Here is a 17,321-nt window from a genome sequence, read left to right as displayed (position 1 = left end):
GAATCATATTGTGGACCCATGTCCCATTGAAGGAAATTTACTATAGAACTCCACTGCAGATGTCCATTGCATCAAGTGACTTCTAATCGTTGCATTTTGATATACATGAATCTGCTGTGGAACTGGGTTATGGGGTTACCACCGATCAGGTAGCTCAGTTTTTAAGAGCGACCATGATCGGAGGTCTAGGGCTCGATTCTCCGTCTTCTGCTGTTGTATTATTACTAATAGAACATGGTTATGTCATACTTATTATTATTAGTTTCGTAAATGTGTAGTATTCTTTCAAGAAATTATTAAGAAAAAATATTGTCATGACTGCATAAATATTTCTTGCTCATCAACACATATTGTGACACTGATACATGGATCCTAAACATATAAAGGTTTCAACATATTTCACTTTTAATGACGCATTTAGGTATCATTAAGCCTAGACACTGATATTTCCTTTTATTCTCCAAACCAGAGCTCAGAGACCAGATTGTGAGTTTTACCTTGAGGCTGAAACAGTTACCACCGAGGACCTGTCTCTCCAAAGTAATTCAATCTGACCAACACAGTCTACTATAAAGCCAATACATATTTGGTAGAGGATCACTTCACATTAATCGACCCAGGGCAAGTGGAGCATTGGTGGTACAATGTAACAGGCTGTTTGTTTAAAATCTGTGATTTTACTTGTTGCGAGTAACACCTTAAAAGACGCAAAATATCATTCTGAACGGTGGTTTCTATAGACAACTTTCGTAACGATATTTTGTTAGAAAGAACATTTTGCGTACCTACATTAGTTATTAGCTCACCTAGTCCAACGGACTATTGCGAGCTAATAGTACTTGATTTAATATTTTTGTATTAACACATATCAGTTTCTAAAGGAAAGTTAAATCTAAAACAATAGTAGAAAAGGTCATGTTCTCAGAAGCCAAATTGGACTAAGCTTGGCAATTTCTGTAAAATAACCTCGGAGGAAAGTAAAAGACATGTTCGGACTATCAATTAATTAAAAAGTTTATTTATGAATTATTTTTGAGCATGGGACTGAAATTGGCGAAGTGACCTGATGGTTTTGAAACCGTCATGATGTAGGGGAGATAATTAGAGATTTCCACAGTAAATGCTATAGCCAAGTCTGAAATGAAAAGAAATTGCGCCGACAGTAGACAAAAATGCCTATCAAAATTAAAAAAGTATATTCTTCCCGATACAAAATGTAGAGACAAAACAGCTGGTACCGAGATAGTGAATTGGATACTTACACTGGACTAAGCAGACTATTTTAATATTACGAACATAGCAGATGATATCGCGATAGACGAGTGGCTGAAAATTGTTTGCATTACATGATCTCGCCCATGAATAATGATACCGCAGATAGTGTTGCACTCACAAAATGCATCCGTTTTGGACAACATGTATTTGTACACCAATACATTCACTTCATTTGGTCACAGTCTAAGAACAGCAGCATTGCAAAAGACATCGCGGTCAATCTTACTACAAGCTGGTGATACAGGTTAAAGTTGATCATTCAAGTGTCAAATATTACTTACTTCAGCCAAAAAAAGAAATTTGACGTTTAAATCTCCCTATTTAGATATAGGATATTCATAAAAATATAATATAATTTGATTGAAAGAAAGTTATAGAGGGTACGGTTTTCTACGGGGTACTCACGTTTCATCAGACATTTAGACATCATTCGCACACCAATCGGGTCAACAATGATTAAATATCAGTTGGTTTCATAATTGTTGATACAAAATTAATAAATTGATATTTACTTTGAAGCATATGTCATCCACGAAGAAAGAAAACTACATTATGTAACATTATCCTCGATACTCCAGGGATTACGCTCATTGTGCAGACAACGTAAGTGAGCGTTACCCCTGGGGTATCGAGGATAAGTGTAACATATACAATTCAGGTTAATTCACATATTGCATCTTACAATGATATTGTATCTTAACATAAAATAAATGTCAAATTATGTATTTACATTTGCTGACAACACAGGAATACTATATTTTTTAAGCGCACAGATTGATGTGATGGACTTGCTTATAACAATATAACTAATAATTTGTCACTTTTGTCTCCCTATCGAAAATGTTACATTTATTGAACATTTTATACTGATATTTTGTTCCATATTTTAAGATTCCTGTTGCGGCAGAATAGCCTTCTTGGTAATTGAATAGAATGGCTGAGGCAGCAAAACCAAGGTAAGTCGTATATTTGCTTTACATTTCCTTATTAAAATGATATTCTTAAGACTTTTGTACGACAATTAAGGACCTAAATATGTTTACGTCATGGTACTTAAACTAAACTGCTTTGTTTTGATAAATGGTTCAGGCTTCATGAAACGAAATATTCACGGATCGATCTGTTTCAGTGTTGACAAGGATAAAAATAAGGACAAACTGGACAAAAAAAAACTGTAAGTAGATAGTTTAGCAATTGATATGAATACGTAATGTTGTTTTATCATCGTAAGAAGATAACGGGCAAACATTGCTCTCAAAGGCGAAGGGCTAAAGTTTGGATGGGCGAAAAATTCGCGCTATATAGTACATGTATTAGTACGCTTAACACTTTATAATATTATTTCACTCTGCATTTCCGAAAAGTTTGTACTGATTATTATGCCCGGATACTGCATTAAACACATCAAAACAATAAATGCGATATTTCAAATAAAATAAATGTATTTCATTCTTAAAAATATGTACAAACAAATACAAGATTGTGTTGTAACATGTTTTAATGTATGATATTGTTATGTAAGAAATGAAAATGACAACGTTATACCGAAATTATTGAAAGAAAGTGTAGCATTTGGACTGTTTCTTCATTTCAAGTTCTTCATTACTTTAAGTCGGTTGACTTATCAGTCATAACATATATACAAAACAATACAGAGACAACATACAATATGATACACACACATACACACACACACACACACACACACACACACTTCATTTATACAGATGTAGCTGCTATCTTATGTATAGCCTTTTGTGTTTTTGTGTTAGTCCAATTTATCTCACTGTTGCAAACAAGTTATTTTGATCAATTGTATGTATGTTTAGCATAGCATTTAAACCGCAAGCGTACTAAGTCATGCACTTCATACTCACAAATATATAAAATGTAGGTGATCATGAACATCACTCCTTGTCTAAACATTGCATTCATTACTGATTGTTTCAGACGTGAACAGTTGTCTGAGTGGCATAGTCAGTAAGTATTTGTATTGTTTTAACTAGGATTGCTGGCTTTAACCAATGGTTAATCTGCTGTGCCTAAACTATGTGCATTTCTGATATATTAATATACTTTACATTGCCTTATATGCACTCCATACAAGTTAAATCATAGAAATCAATGCTCTATAATGGCATACACAGTTTGATTATTTACCAGTAAAATGCAAAGATATACTTAACCTTGCTATCACTTGAATAATATTCTTACCTGTTGTATTAACAATTGACGTAATTTAACATATTTGTATTGTCCATGCCTCATTTTTATCACAATATTGTTGAAAATAATAACATGTTATGATATGTAACTGTATACTTAGTTTAATGCAGAACCTGACAATCAAGGTTCCATTCTTCTTGAATAGGAACAAAAGATCCTCCTGGAACATGAACAAAGCAAAAAGTGGGGGTTCTTTTATTTGCTTACTTCAACTAGGAAAACAACTCTTATTTAAAGCTATTATACTAGCAATGTTTATCCAGTAACTGTCACATTATACCACATTTTCCATCTTTGACTTAGAGTTGATGTGACCACGTCCTTGCAGAGACCTCTCGTTTCTCGCAGTTTTTTCATGCCGTGCTTACATAAATGTCAAGGATTATAGACTATTGGCAATATTTTCTATACACTTTAATTCACGTCTTGAAGATACTTTTTACCATAATAAGTCTTCGGATACAAGCTAACCGAGGGATATGCGTTATTGTCTTACTTTGTAAGTGATAACTAATTATAGTTTCTGCATTGTTTTGTAGTACTGTTTCGTTGTGACTTTTTTATCTTCTTAGTTTCTGTTTTGAAAAAAGGACGAATTGTCCTGAAATTTTGACAAATTCCTTTAGTATAAACTATATTTCATTTCTTTTTGCATTCACATTATGAAGTAAAGCAACACACGATTGTATGTTCCCTTATCTGCTCTCTCGTTATTACGTTCTTCTTTGCTTGTTTACATATACTTTCATATGATATTTTCACAACAGTTGATAACCCAACTTAATATGAGTTTTGTATCGTTACAGAGTGGTGCGCAGTTTTCCAAACGAAGATGAAAGGTTTGTATCAATTTCTATAAAACTTCCGATATACATGTACATTTGAATATCTGCTGTTTCTATCATTTTTGTTTTATCAGAGCACCTTGAATCAAAACGCCAACAGTTTTGTTTGATTATGTTTACAATACGATTATTTCCAAAACCGTGTACATCACAGTAAAAAAGCAGAACGTGTTCAACATGATTTTTTTCCCTGAAACTATGTATATTTTACTTAATTCGTATAAACAAACTTTTGCATATAACAATCTTATTACACGATTGTTGACATATGCTGATTGCTATACCGCATGTATTGGAACACTTCAAATGGTTGTCATTTATATTGGTAGTCTTCTGTTTTCAGAGAAAGAGAAGAATTGCTTAATGAGTAAGTATTATTTTCAAATCTAAGGACAATTTTTTTTTCATTTGAAATATAGAAAACAATTACAGAATGTCAGCGAGTATATATACACTATAGAGAAACAATAGTTGATGTGTGTCACAAATATATCAATTTCACCAGCTTCACATCACGTCAAAAGTAAAATTCTAATAACGATATGCTACCGTATAACTATCAAAAGGGAACAGCAATATTAGCCTGTAGGTGTATAAACATTCTTTGTTATTCTGATATACACTAAACAGTGTATTCCCAACCAATATCTGTACTCTGATCTACAACAGTAAGTTTATCTTATTCCTGTACGATACTGCTGGTATTCATGGGCATGCACCGTATCTGCCCAGCACGCGCCATATCGGTTTCACTTCCGGCTTAACACATTTCACTAACCATCACGCCTTAATGACCTTTTATCAGTGTTACTGTCTATAATTTGTATGATATTGAGATGTTTACCGTGTTCTTTATGATAAACATAATAACATGGCATTGACACATAGACAAGATATTTACACCATAAGCTTTATCCTGGTATAAAAATAATAACAATCAATTAGCTTCAATAGCTTCAATAGCTTCCGTATACATGTTGTGTATGCCTGTTATTTTCATACCCTATCCCTTACCAACCCTTTGTCCAGAGCAGCCATCGGGCATCTGACCCCTGGAATTGATATGTGATATGGGATACTAGTCTCTAAAGATAAAGATCACCAACAAGTTTAAAATATATTCACATTTATACATATGTTAACCCTTTTAATGTAACATACATTTCAGTTATAACAAATTGTAAGAAACCTATATATAAATGAAAATCATACTACTTATTATGTTTTTTTGTGGGTTTTACATGGATAACTCTATTTTATTATAGGCTGGAAGACAGCATGCCTGCAAGGTAAGGATTTTTAACACAATGCCTTTTAATCTTAATTAGTTTTTAACGGCAAAATGTGTCAATAACAATTAATTTTTGATAGCGTATTACGATGCCCAAATTTATTTTCAAGGACAAAATATTTAACGTCTCGTTGCTAGTAAAATTGCAGTTCATCGGTATATTATCAAAATGGCGCTTATTTCCTTTCTTTTATTACTGATGAGTTTAAGTGAATAAAGAGTCAAACGACTTAATACTAAAGTAGTATGTATTGAAATTCACTCAGGGTACTCTTCGTTTGTCTCCACTAAATAACTACGACAATATTTTGTACAGCTAGTACTTTTCTTGTAATGGGACAGTTCTAAATTATCACCCTTTACTCGTTATTATTGATTTGAGATTAACCAGTACTCCGTAAATTTTGAAATTCATGTTATTAAGTGGTTTCCAACAGTAGATAAGACCCTTTTGGGTTTCCAGCTTTTTGGCCCCTACATTATAGCATCACCGATGTTGCCTAGAAGGACGAAATAACGGTATCTTGAAGTGTAATTTATTTGTTGACATGCTGTGTCTATTACCAAAAACATATTGTATAAAGACGAAAATCAATGCGTGTGTTTTATTGTCTTCTGTCTTATTCATAATTCATCAATTTCACATTCACATACTATCTCTAATTGTTTATATATGACTTACTCATGACATCCCATTCTTATTTAAAAGGTTGCATAAGTCAAATATCGCGGTTATATCGTTTGAGTTAAACAATATGAACTCAATTTTGACACAAAGAAATTCCTTCATTACTTCTGACATTTTGTTCGGAGTACCGATGCAACTAGCTACTTACTGTTTCTTTCCATAAAATTACTTACAGTTTAAGCATTTTAGCAGTAAAACACCAGTCATATTTTCACATTGTATTGCACTGTCGTGTTTTTGTGAAATTATTGGTATAAATACCTCAAATATTAAGTTTTATTTTACATTGCTGAAAAATATTTTGTCAACGAAAAAGATTGACAGCTATATTTTGCTTTCAATGTTTATTTCAGGCTATCTGAAGTCAAAGAATGTCTGCGCATGTATGTATACTATGTTCTTATTTACAATGAAACTAATTAAACATTGTCTTAAACGATTGACAAATATTAAACTAAGCAATTAAGAGGGAAAAAACAAACTGACAATGCTTATATCCTGTTGCTCTTTAAATACTATCATATGGGCGTTAAATTTCCGAAAAATATGCACGCTTGTTCACAAATAAAGATAAGGGTAAATGTTTATGACCTTTACCTTAATTCGGAACATCTCTTGCGTATTAAGTTATTGTAGCGTATAGGTTACATTTTGTAAACAACGTGTATATTATTAATTGCAATGTCAATGTATGAAACAGATTGTAAAATACGAAAATATCTTCTTCTTTTTTCAAACGAACGCGGTTTGAAGGACTGATGTTATATTTACCAAAATTGTTTTTTTACAGGTTTCTGGAAAACGGGTAAGTGTTTATATATATTAATATATGCATGTGTATAAACATACAATTTATTTTCATGAATAGGTATGTAAAGATAATATTGTTGCATGATACTTGATACTTTTGGTAATTATTTATACTTTGATATCATAAAATATTTTGATATTTTTTACATTTTGTAGTCCGTCTTTTTCACATTTAAAAAAATTAAGGTAGAAATACATGGTGTATGACATCCTATTTAGAAGTGCTATGTTTGTATTATGTGTTTCAGATCAGATTTCGTCGACACTTATAACCTGTACGTATAAAGATCATATGATACACTAGTTCAGCTGCATTATTTTATTAACTATACTTAATCTACATAGAAGTAAGCATGCAATTAATCTGTTTGTTTTCAATAGATGTTACTGCCGTGCAATAAATCCTAGTTATTAAAGCAATAGCAATTTTGGACTTTATACTTGGTGACATATTTTATATTTTATTCGAGCTTTGACGGTGTTATTATGTCCAGGTCGCACGACATACCTTTCTCCTGCTAGTACAGCTTAAACACTAACGGCTCCTTTTGTGGCCTTTCGTGTATTTAGGGTATCTTTTGTTTTAAAAGCATCATTACTGACGGTGGCAAAACGTTGATTAAACGAGCTGTCATTAGGCTTAGCTGGCATCGACGTCATTGTTGTTGTGAAGGAAGCGGCCGGATTGCTCGGATGTTTAAGTTTTTTCTAGGTGTCATATTTAAAATTTGATAATCACCGGATTTCATGAAAACCGTTGAATATCGACTTTTATTGATCGGGTTGTGGAGTACTCTCGGCCAATCAGAATCTGTTTAAAAATCAGTTATATAATAATTCATCTAACGAACTACATATATATCTTATTTTATTCGAATTGAATGTTTATCAAATTCACCTAACTTGTAAACTGTCTTCATTCCAAAATATGTATATTTATTGTTTGAACACCAAACTTTTGTGTGATGGTGTTTGTACACTGTCTAACAGTTAATTCCATCATATCTTAGTCGGGTTCACCCCTACCAAGTATTTCTCATCTGAAAAGGAAAATTGAGTTCCATTTGATTTCCTTGTTTAGACGATTTTTACCTCATTATGTCACCTCTAGAATAAGCGTTGTACAAAATGTATGTACCAATTTTGCGAGACATAAACACATATATATATCTGTCGTATGTTAATATCTGTGTGATTGTTTTTGCTTGCTTATCTTTGTTTACAAAACTCTTGTCTGGCATTCTTTGGACATAACATAAAAATTCACATGAAATGTTTTCTGCGTGTATATCATTGTGAATAGAGAGCCCTTTTATTTCAATTGGTCGATAGTATTATCGCAGGAAATACTTTATTTAACTACTTCGACCATGTTTTGTTCCCTCAACATAACTCCTGATAATGACATGAAGTTACTTTCAGGTTAGACAGACAACTTAAATGTCATGCTGCACAATGACACACAATTACGTAATGAAAGGATTTTACTGTATTTCTCAGTGCTGTGTTTATGTTGCCAGTAGCCCGTACCTTGATATATGTGTTATGATATAAGTAATGCCATATGTTTATACGCATGTAGTCTTTGATGAGATCATTAGTGAACCCCTCTGCAATGTGTAACGTATCAATAATGACGAGGTTCAAATGTTCTAATAACATGTTAAAATATGTTTTTTCCTACATATATATAATGCAAACATCAGTATGCATATGGATAATTTAGATACATTCGGTTTTTAGTCCTCAGAGGTAGGATAGTTTCAAACTATCAAAACATCTATTTGTCCTTAATTTGTCATATTGTATATTCCCTTTTCTAGATTTCTTCAAGCCGATGACATGACATTGGGGTAAGTTTCTTTTTTTGATATTTTTTTTCACAATATTTCTTTTTTCTCAACAGATGTCAGACAAAAATGTTCATAAATATTTATTACTGTTGTAATAAAGAACTATTTCTGTGCAGACTATTTAAGACAGCACGAAATCCAAGTTACAACGAAGCTAGAGCGATTACCACACTCTATGTCCATCTAGTGCAGTAAAATTCTTACCTTTTTTTCTTTCTATATATCTTCAACCTGTTATAAAACTAAATATTTCTCGCCGTTTTACGCTGTTATGAACAATCGAACCAAATACAAATTGTATGACTGAAATGCATATGTTGTATTTCTTTTTTTGTAAAAACAGGATTGCATTTTAGTTGTACAATCCCTCATTTTTCGCTCATCTGGTGAGCTTACGCCATACCGCAGCGTCCGTCGTCCGTCCGTCCGTCAACTTTTCCTAAAAATCGCTACTAGTCATGAACGACTGAGCAGGTTTTGACCAAATTTGGTCTGAAGCATTCTTGGGGGAAGGGGAACACATTTTGTATAAATGGTGGGAGCTGAGGGGCAGGGCCCAATAGGGGAAATATTGCATATTCTTTAAAATCCTTCTTCTTCTGTAGGAATCAAAGGATTTGTTCCATATTTAGTCTGAAGCATCATCGGGGAAAGGAGAACAAATTTGTATAAATGGTGGGTCTGGTCCCCGTAGGGGCTGAGGGGCGGAGCCACATAGGGGAAACATAGCATTTTTTTTTAAAAATCCCTCTTCTTCTGTAGGAATGAAAGGATGTGTTCCATATTTGGTCTGAAGCATCCTTTGGTGAAGAGGAACCAATTTTGTATAAATGGTGGGTCTGGCCTTCCCTGGGGCTGAGAAGCAGGGCCCAAATAGGGAAAATATAGCATATTCTTTAAAATCCTTCTTCTTCTGTAGGAATCAAAGGATTTGTTCCATATCTAGTCTGAAGCATCCTTGGGGGAAGGGGAACAAAGTTTGTATACATGGTGGGTCTGGCCCCCGTTGGGGCTAAGTGGCGTGGCCCAATAGGGGAAATATAGCAAATTCTTTAAAATCCTTCTGAAGGAATGAAAGTCTGTGTTCCATATTTGGTCTGATGCATTCTATGGTGAAGGAGAACCAATTTTGTATAAACCGTGGGTCTGGCTCCCAGGGGCCTGAGGGGCGGGCCCAATAGGGGAAACATAGCAAATAAGTTGTTAAAATCCTTCTTCTTCTGTAAGAATGAAAGGATTTGTTCCATATTTGGTTTGAAGCATCCTTGGGTGAAGGGGAACCAATATTGTATAAACCGTGGGTCTGGCCCCCAGGGGCCCGAGGAGCGGGCCCAATAAGGGAAATATAGCAAGTTCGTGGGTCTGGCCCCCCAGGGGGTCAGTTTTGTGAATTCTTGGGCCAAGATGACTCAATTTTGTATGAGCAGTGGGTGTGGTCTCCCAGGGGGCAGACGAGTGGGGCCCAATAGGAGAAATAGATGTAAAACCTTTAAAATCGTTTTTCGACCATCGGGATTAAGGGATTTTATTCTTATTTTGTTTGGAGCATCCTTGGGCCAATGGGACTCAAGTTTGTATAATTGGTAGGTATGACCCCCCCCCCCCCCCCCNGGGGCGGGGCTATGTTCACTGTATCTCAAGTACTGGATGGAACTTTCTGAAATTTCATACGTACTTACAGCACCTACCATGGAGTGCTATATCTTTACTTCATACTATTATTATTTTTAACATATTTAGGTGACCGATACAGGCCCTCTGGGCCTCTTGTAAGTTAACTTTGATGTTTTTAATGATAGGCTGAATTTATAAATATTTTATTTAAAACAAAATGGAAGTTGTTTTCCAGCATACCTAATACTTAACTGCAATCAGTTTTCTGGCTGGCTATTTTAGCATCAAATTTGACCGAGGCTACCCTATGAATACCAATCTTTAACATACCAATACTTGCAATGGAGGTATTATAAAGCTAATAATATTAATCTGATGTCGTATTTATAGCACAGATTTCTTTCATTTGTTTTCATTTTTAGAATTAAAAATGCTTCAAATGGTGATGGGTGAGTACACTTTGATAACATGTTCATGTTTATTATTAGATTAAATAATTCAGATGGAATTTGTACTTTCTAAAATCACCTAGTGCATTGCAAAATAAATATTAATTTTCAATTTCAACAAATTTTATTGATAATCATGATCAATTGGATTGAACAATTGGGTTGCCGTTATTATTTGTGTTTGCATTTTTAAGCTCACCCCAAGGTGAGCTTATGCCATACCGCAGCGTCCGTCGTCCGTCGTCCGTCGACTTTACACTACTAGTCATGTACCACTGAGCGGATTTTAACAAAATTTGGTGTGGAGCATTCTTGGGTAAAGAAGAACCAATTTCGTATAGATGGTGGGTCTGGACCCCCAGGGGCCTAACGGACAGGGCCAAATAGGGGAAATATGGCAAATTCTTCTTTAAAATCCTTCTTCTTCTGTAGGAATGAAAGGATTTGGTCCATATGTGGTGTGGAGCAATCTTGGGTTGTGGGAAACCAATTTTGTATAAACCATGGGTCTGGCTCCCCAGGGGCCTGAGGGGCGGGGCCCAATAGGGGAAACATAGCAAATTATTCTTTAAAATCCTTCTTCTGTAGGAATGAAAGGATTTGGTCCATATTTGGTGTGGGACATCATTGGGTAGTGGGGAACCAATTGGGCCCCGCCCCTCCAGGGGCCTGATGGGCGGGGCCCAATAGGGGAAACATAGCAAGTTATTCTTTAAAATCCTTCTTCTTCTGTAGGAATGAACGGATTTGGTCCATATTTGGTGTGGGACATCCTTGGGTAGTGGGGAACCAATTTTTATAAACCATGGATCTGGCTTCCCAAGGGCCTGAGGGGCGGGGCCCAATAGGGGAAACATAGCAAATTATTCTTTAAAATCCTTCTTCTTCTGTAGGAATGAAAGGATTTGGTCCATATTTGGTCAGAAGCATCCTTGGGGAAAGGGGAACAAAGTTTGTATAAATGGTGGGTCTGGCCCCCCTGGGGGCTGAGGGGCGGGACCCAATAGGGGAATTATAACAAATTCTTTAAAATCCTTCTTCTTCTGTAGGAATGAAAGGATTTGTTCCATATTTGGTCTGAATCATTCTTCGGTGAAGGGATCCAATTTTGTATACATCATTGGAATGGCACCCCAGGGGCCTGATGGGTGGAGTAAAATAGGGGAAACAGCAAATTATTCTCTAAAATCCTTCTCCTGTATTAATGAAAGGATTTGGTCCATAATTGGTCTGAAGTATCCTTGGGTGAAGGAAATCCAATTTTGTATAAGTCAAGGGTCTGGCCCTCCAGGGGCCTGAGGGGCGGGGCCCAATAGGGGAAACATAGCAAGTTATTCTTTAAAATCCTTCTTCTTTTGTAGGAATGAACGGATTTGGTCCATATTTGGTGTGGGACATCCTTGGGTAGTGGGGAACCAATTTTTATAAACCATGGGTCTGGCTTCCCAGGGGCCTGAGGGGCGGGGCCAAATAGGGGAAACATAGCAAATTATCTTTTACAGTCCTTCTTCTTCTGTAGGAATGAAAGGATTTGGTCCATATTTGGTGAGAAGCATGCTTGGGGGAAGGGGAAGAAAGTTTGTATAAATGGTGGGTCTGGCCTCCCTGGGGGCTTAGGGGCGGAGCCCAATAGGAGAAATATAGCAGATTCCTTAAAATCCTTCTTCTGTAGGAATGAAAGGATTTGCTCAATATTTGGTCTGAAGCATTCTTGGGTGAAGGGGAAGCAATTTTGTATACACCGTGGATCTGGCTCCCAGGTGCCTGACCGGTGGGGCCCAATAGGGGAGACATAGCAAATTATTCTTTAAAATCCTTCTTTTTCTGTCGGAATAAAAGGATTTGGTCCACATTTGGTGTGGAGCATCCTTGGGTAGTGGGGAACCATTTTGTATAAACCATGGGTCTGGCTACCCAGGGACCTGATGCGTGGAGCCCACTAGGGGAAAACATAGCAAATTATTCTTTAAAATCCTTCTTCTGTAGGAATAAAAGGATTTGGTCTATATTTGGTCTGATTCATCCTTGGGTGAAGGGGAACCAATTTTGTATAAATCAAGGGTCTGGCTTCCCAGCGGCCTGAGGGGCGGGGCCAAATAGGGGAAACCTAGCTAATTATTCTTTAAAATCCTTCTTCTTTTGTAGGAGTGAAAGTATTTGGTCCATATTTGGTCAGAAGCATTCTTGGGGAAAGGGGGACAAAGTTTGTATAAATGGTGGGTCTGGTCTCCCTTGGGGCTGAGGGGCGTGGCCCAATAGGGGAAATATAGCAAATTCTTTAAAATCCTTCTTCTGTAGGAATGAAAGGATTTGTTCCATATTTGGTCTGAAACATTCTTGGGTGAAGGGGAACCAATTCTGTATACCCCGTGGATCCGGTCCCCCAGGTGCCTGAGGGGCTGGGCCAAATAGGGGAAACATAGCAAATTATTCTTTAAAATCCTTATTCTTCTGTAGGAATGAAAGGATTTGGTCCATATTTGGTGTGGAACATCCTTGGGTAAAGGGAAACCAATTTTGTATAAACGGTGGGTGTGGTCCCCCTGGGACCTGAGGGGTGGGGCCCAATAGGCGAAATAGACAAAAATCTTCAAAATCCTTCTTCTTCGGTAGGAATGACAGGATTTTGTCCATATTTGGTCTGAAGCATTCTTGGGTGAAGGGGAACCAATTTTGTATAAACTGTGTGTCTGATCCCCATGTAGGCAGAGAGGCGGGGCCCAATAGGGAAAATAGAGGTAAAACCTTTAAAATCCTTCTTCTACCATAGGGATTAAGGGATTTTATACTAATTTAGTGTGGAGCATCCTTCGGTGACGGTGACTCAATTTTGTATAATTGGTGGGTATGACCCCCGTATGGGCATACGGGTGGGGCTCTGTTTGAAGTTTGTTCTCTATATCTCAAGTACTGGATGGATCTTTCTGAAATTTTATATGTACTTACAGCACTTACCATGGAGTGCTATAGGGACCGAGGAACCAAATGATTTTCCATAGACGATAGTGTTAACGTTTACCCCTGTCCTGGTTAAATGGGGTTATCCACACTGGTTTACCTGACCTCATTTTGAAGAATAGCATCTGACACAACTGTAAAAAAAATATTTCAAAATTCTGCCTATTTGAACGTTTTTTATATGGGGGCTGCCATCTTGTATTGAATTCGGCACTAAAAATCGAACAAAATTAACAGCAAATTACACACTTAATAAACTCACCCAGACAAAACCAGACTTGATTTTTTTTTATTTTTTTTATACGTATTACATCTATATATATATTGCTCAACCCACACATATAACTTTTGAAACTTCTGCCACCTTAATATCCAACCAGCAGGCCCCGAGGCATTCACCTTTCTATTAAATCTTCTGCCCAAAAGGGAAAAACCTACAATCTATTTTTGATTTGGTTCCGTGGTCCCTATATCTTTACTTCATACCAATTACTTTAATTATATGCAGGTGAACGATACAGGCCCTCTGGGCCTCTTGTTATTATGATGTATCATTATAAAAGTTATGAAGCACACATGCTTTTAAGATAGTGGAACTTAACCTTGATTCACGTTGATACAGGACATTGTTTACTGTACATCATAATCTATTACCTTATCTGTAAAAGAATATGATTCTCTTTCACGTCTAGCATACTAAACTAAATTTAAGCTATGTTCGTTCTTTTCCCCTGACAGGATAGACGCTGATCAGTTGCATCGACTGAAAAAGTAAGATATCAATATAAACTATTATTTTCGAATAGGTGATGAATGTTTTCAAAGATTTATATGAAAATGCAAAGAACGTAAAGATAAAGTATAATTGGAAGACGCAGATTTCTTAAAGTTATAACGATTCGATAATACTTAGTTATATAAGTATATGTACATATATGTAATTCACAATGAGAGTATTCTTATAAACAATATTTTATATATATATTTATTCTTTTTCTTTTGATTTTCCTCAAACAGGTTGCTGGAACAATTGAAGGCGCTTCACCTACTTGAGTGTAGGTAAGTATCAATGATATAAATTAATGTATTTCATTGTGGACAGTTATTCACCATATTTCTTAAAGGACTAACAATTTCAATCGCCCTAATTGCCTATACATTATAAATGTGTAACGGCATTGCAAATATATTGTCAAAATGTAAGCGGCTGAAATTGGAGAAAAAAGTTATATATTTGTAAAAATACTGTTTTCAATTGAATACTGTGTTGTACATGTATAATCTATTTTCAAACGTCGTGTCTTATTCTCTTAGTAAATGAATCGTACCAACCACATTTTCGATATTTCATAACGACATCACGATTAGAAGGTTTATTATCCCTGCTCATTGTTTTCGCTTGTCATATTATTCTGCGGATCATATTTAATCAACCAAGTTAATATTGACCCCGCGAAATCGCAAAACAAAATTCTCCAAGCGGAAATAAACGGCTATACGGAAGCAAGCTAAAATTAAAATAAAAAATATATCGAAATGTTTTAAACACGTTAATTTCACATAAAATGCGATACGTATACGTTCAATAGAAAGGATATACTTAAACAAAATAGAATATGGTAACATAAGTTAACAAAACCAGCATATTTCCGAAATCAGCATATGTTAGTTTAAAAAATCGGTTGTTATTCAGGGCATTCCATTATTTAAGAGACAGTTTGTTTATTTATTTCTAATTTTTATTTAATTGAACTATATCGCTCGCTGATATGAAACCTGTCATATTTCATGTCTGTGTATGCTCTGTTTGTGCCACACTCATTAATGTTGCATAGTTTGCACAACTCTTTTAACACTAGCGTTATTGCACCATTCATTTGGCTGTAGCGTTATTTCACCATTCATTTGGCTGAAATGTTATATTTCAGGTGGTCAGTCAATATGTAAGTATACGAATATTCGATATTCACACCCTATCGTCATCAGGGCCACAGTAAACATTTTAATAACTTATAACTGAAAATATATCCACTAACATAAATTCATTATCATGGTTTGGAATGTGTAAGCCACTCTTTATTCAGTCTTTGTTCAATTTTTTTAAACGTAAGCCACTTCCACGATGTTATTCGAGTTATGCGGGTTTATAAATTTGGTATGAAATGCACTAGTAGTTGTTGTTTTTATTTATAGCTAATGCTTATAACCAATCGATGAACGATATACGTAATCAATATAACAAATACAGGTATGTTATTTTACAATAAACACGTGTACAAAAATAAAGTTATTTATTTCCGAAAAACGTACTTTCGTTTACATGTAACGCGATCAAAACGTTTAGACTTTACTGTGAATTCGTTATAAAATATGGACGAGCCTAGTGTTTAAATGTTGTTTTTGGCTAGTCTAGATCTTGGCAAATTCGAACACTTTGAAGTAAGGGATGTTTTGATGTTGGATTGACGCTATTGAAACCAATATCTTACTTCGAGGTATCCGAGTTTGACAACTTTTCAGGGTTCGAATTATGAAATTTTTAATTACTCGGATATAGAAGAGATTTGGCCGGGATCGGAGAAATACTTCCAGATAAACGGGGTCTTCAAATTGAAAAAGTTCGAGATAACGAGGTTCGACTGTATGTTTTATTTGTTCTTTTTTTCGCGAGAGAAAAATCCTTTTATTTTCACACATTTTTATCTTTGTGAGCCTCCGCTCATTTTACTTCTATCAAAATATGTCCTGAAACAAGAAGGTAATCTTTTGTTGGTTTTGCATTTGATAGGAAACATCGGTTAGGTTTAACAATAAGGACTAACTTGAACGAACTTTTCTATTTGCAACAGATGTTATTTGAAATCCATTGATAATTTTCATACCAATCAGCTGATGATATGTATCCACATTTAAATTCAGTGTTGTTGTTGTTGTGTGTTTGTGATGTACGAACTCCAAGACGTAAACTGTATGCATTTTTTTTTCGATTTAATGATGAGTATGAGATACTAGACGCGCCTCTCAAAATTAAACAAATAGGAACGGGTTATACAAATAAGTGCGCCAATAACAGTATATGTGGCTGGTGCGTAGTCGATCCTTTAAGAAGAAAAAACAATTAACAGTGCATACCATTGTTTGAATTGTCTATTGCTTTCCGCTTTTTGTTAAAAAACGAATTCTCATTTTGTTGTAACAATTAACGGACGCCTTTCTCCATATATCATCTATCATTTTCCGTCAGTTATAGTATAGATTTATCGTATTAATAAAACCAAAGAAATCGGAATTAACAAGATCACATTATTATAC

The 17,321-nt window shown here is 35.3% G+C and overlaps 1 protein-coding gene across 1 annotated transcript in view; it reads left to right on the top strand.

The window, feature by feature from the left end:
* Window positions 1-17,321, top strand: part of LOC110457675 — a 47,233-nt gene that overhangs the window by 29,038 nt on the left and 874 nt on the right. Inside the window, exons 6-20 of the mRNA XM_021509036.1 lie at window positions 470-540; window positions 2,167-2,231; window positions 2,405-2,449; window positions 3,226-3,255; window positions 4,308-4,340; window positions 4,690-4,713; window positions 5,612-5,635; window positions 6,679-6,708; window positions 7,116-7,130; window positions 7,384-7,410; window positions 8,959-8,988; window positions 11,025-11,051; window positions 14,748-14,780; window positions 15,027-15,064; window positions 15,938-15,952. Coding sequence (XP_021364711.1) covers window positions 2,209-2,231; window positions 2,405-2,449; window positions 3,226-3,255; window positions 4,308-4,340; window positions 4,690-4,713; window positions 5,612-5,635; window positions 6,679-6,708; window positions 7,116-7,130; window positions 7,384-7,410; window positions 8,959-8,988; window positions 11,025-11,051; window positions 14,748-14,780; window positions 15,027-15,064; window positions 15,938-15,952 — 394 coding nt within the window. The 5' untranslated portion in view covers window positions 470-540; window positions 2,167-2,208. The remainder of the gene's footprint in view (window positions 1-469; window positions 541-2,166; window positions 2,232-2,404; window positions 2,450-3,225; window positions 3,256-4,307; window positions 4,341-4,689; window positions 4,714-5,611; window positions 5,636-6,678; window positions 6,709-7,115; window positions 7,131-7,383; window positions 7,411-8,958; window positions 8,989-11,024; window positions 11,052-14,747; window positions 14,781-15,026; window positions 15,065-15,937; window positions 15,953-17,321) is intronic.

This window comes from Mizuhopecten yessoensis, unplaced genomic scaffold (genome assembly GCF_002113885.1).
Source record: "Mizuhopecten yessoensis strain PY_sf001 unplaced genomic scaffold, ASM211388v2 scaffold9299, whole genome shotgun sequence".
Taxonomy (NCBI): Eukaryota; Metazoa; Mollusca; class Bivalvia; order Pectinida; family Pectinidae; genus Mizuhopecten; species Mizuhopecten yessoensis.
The sequence above is the reverse complement of the archived record's forward strand: the minus strand, read 5'-3'. Positions and strand labels throughout refer to the sequence as shown.